At 46.7% G+C, this 1,748-nt stretch overlaps 1 protein-coding gene across 2 annotated transcripts in view; it reads left to right on the forward strand.

Annotated features, from left to right (window-relative positions):
* Positions 1-323: 323 nt before the first annotated feature.
* Positions 324-1,748, forward strand: part of arnt2 (aryl-hydrocarbon receptor nuclear translocator 2) — a gene marked incomplete in the record, with an annotated part of 21,210 nt that continues 19,785 nt past the window's right edge. Inside the window, 1 exon segment of one of the 2 annotated variants that reach the window (XM_014027408.1) lies at positions 324-1,206. In XM_014027408.1, the coding sequence (XP_013882862.1) occupies positions 1,176-1,206 (31 nt within the window). 2 annotated transcript variants of the gene reach the window in all.

Here is a 1,748-nt window from a genome sequence, read left to right on the forward strand (position 1 = left end):
TGCTTGTAGTTTAATAACTGGTTGGATTCATCAGGTTTCATGGATAAATATAACTGAGTATCATCAGCATAACAATTTTACCTAAAGGAAGAATATACAAAGTAAATAGGACTGGTCCAAGCACTGAACCCTGAGGAACTCCATGAATAATTCTAGTGTAAGAAGAAGATTCATTATTAACATTAACAAACTGAAATCTATCAGTTTAATACACATACACAACATACACATCCTTCCAGTTTTTTATGTTTTTATTGTCTTTCAGTTTATTCAGAGCTTTTTTTAATGTATTAATCATTTTCTTATTTACTGGAGCAGGTGTTTCACTACTTGTTTGGACCGGATGAAGCTGACTGAGCCTGTCGGCTCATTACAGAATAATCTGTCTTCTGTTTTTAATAAAACATCAGAAAGTTTTATTTCAATCAAATAAGGATGAATTCGAGCTGCAGGACTGAAGAGTCAACAAACTGCAACACAAGACTTGAAGAAAAGCTGGAAACAGGACAGTCCTGCTCCTAGCACCTACCAAGATGGCGGCCAGAATCTCGCCTGGCGCTGCCAGTGACCGTTCCAGTGTTTCTCTAGTTCTGATTGATGCTGGTTCTGCACCCTGAACCGGTTCTGATGGGTCAGAGTGAAGCTGGTTCTGAACCATGACCCGGTTCTGATTAGCCCGTTTTCTAAGGTCCATTATGTTTACATGAATTATTCATGCAGAGCCAAAGTCTCGCGGTGTTTCCATTCAGGCTTCTCGTTATTAGAACCTTTTATCAGAACCTGTGGTTCTGATGGGTTGGTGTGGACCTGATCTGTAATGTTGACCCGGTTCTGATGGGTCCAGGCTCTCAGCACCGGGATGTTTTGTGTGTTTCTTCACGCAGAGCTGAAGTCTCGCGGTGTTTCCTTTCAGACATCTTGTTATTAGAATAATTTAACAGAACCTCTTCTGTCTTTACAAACCAGTCGCTTCGGTTCGGTTCGGTTCGGTTCGGACCCGAATTCATTTCTGTGTGGGTTCTTTAAAGTACGATCTGGTTCCTTGCCGGTACCGGAAGTGAAGTGTGGGTCTGGACCGAGCCTGAGGACGGTCTAACTGCGGGATTCAGCGGTTCTTGTGAGTCCGCTCCATCGGAACCGATCCGGGTTCTGAGTCTTTGTTTTGGTGAGGAAACATGGCGACTCCGGCTGCGGTCAACCCGTCCGGTAAGAGTTCGGTTCGGTTCGGTGTGTTTGCACTGGTAGATGCATGAATGTAAGTGACACCAGAACCGGAGGCTCGGGATGGAGTCCCGCAGGCCGCTGGTACCGGCTGGTCCCGGTTCCGCTCCCGGACCCGTTCCTTCCTTCAGAGGACAGATGGGGCAGTTCTGGACCGAACCTGGTGTTCTGATCCAGAGACAGGAAGGGTTGGTTCTGCTCATCCTTTACCCGCTCTCCAGAACCAGAACCAGAACCAGAACCAGAACCGGCTTCTGTTGCAGCACATCTGGACCTCACTACTGGGTTCTGATGAAGGTTCGGACCCTGTGCGTGTGTTCACCTGTTGGTTCTGATGAAGGTTCGGTTCTTTTGGACCGGGTCACTTTAAACCAGTTCAAAGTTTATCAGGTCAGAACCATGTCCACTGACCCATCAGAACCAGAACCAGAACCATGTCCACTGACCCATCAGAACCAGAACCAGAACCATGTCCACTGACCCATCAGAACCAGAACCAGAACCATGTCCACTGACCCATCAGAACC

Source organism: Austrofundulus limnaeus, unplaced genomic scaffold, assembly GCF_001266775.1.
Source record: "Austrofundulus limnaeus strain Quisiro unplaced genomic scaffold, Austrofundulus_limnaeus-1.0 Scaffold647, whole genome shotgun sequence".
In the NCBI taxonomy this organism is placed as follows: Eukaryota; Metazoa; Chordata; class Actinopteri; order Cyprinodontiformes; family Rivulidae; genus Austrofundulus; species Austrofundulus limnaeus.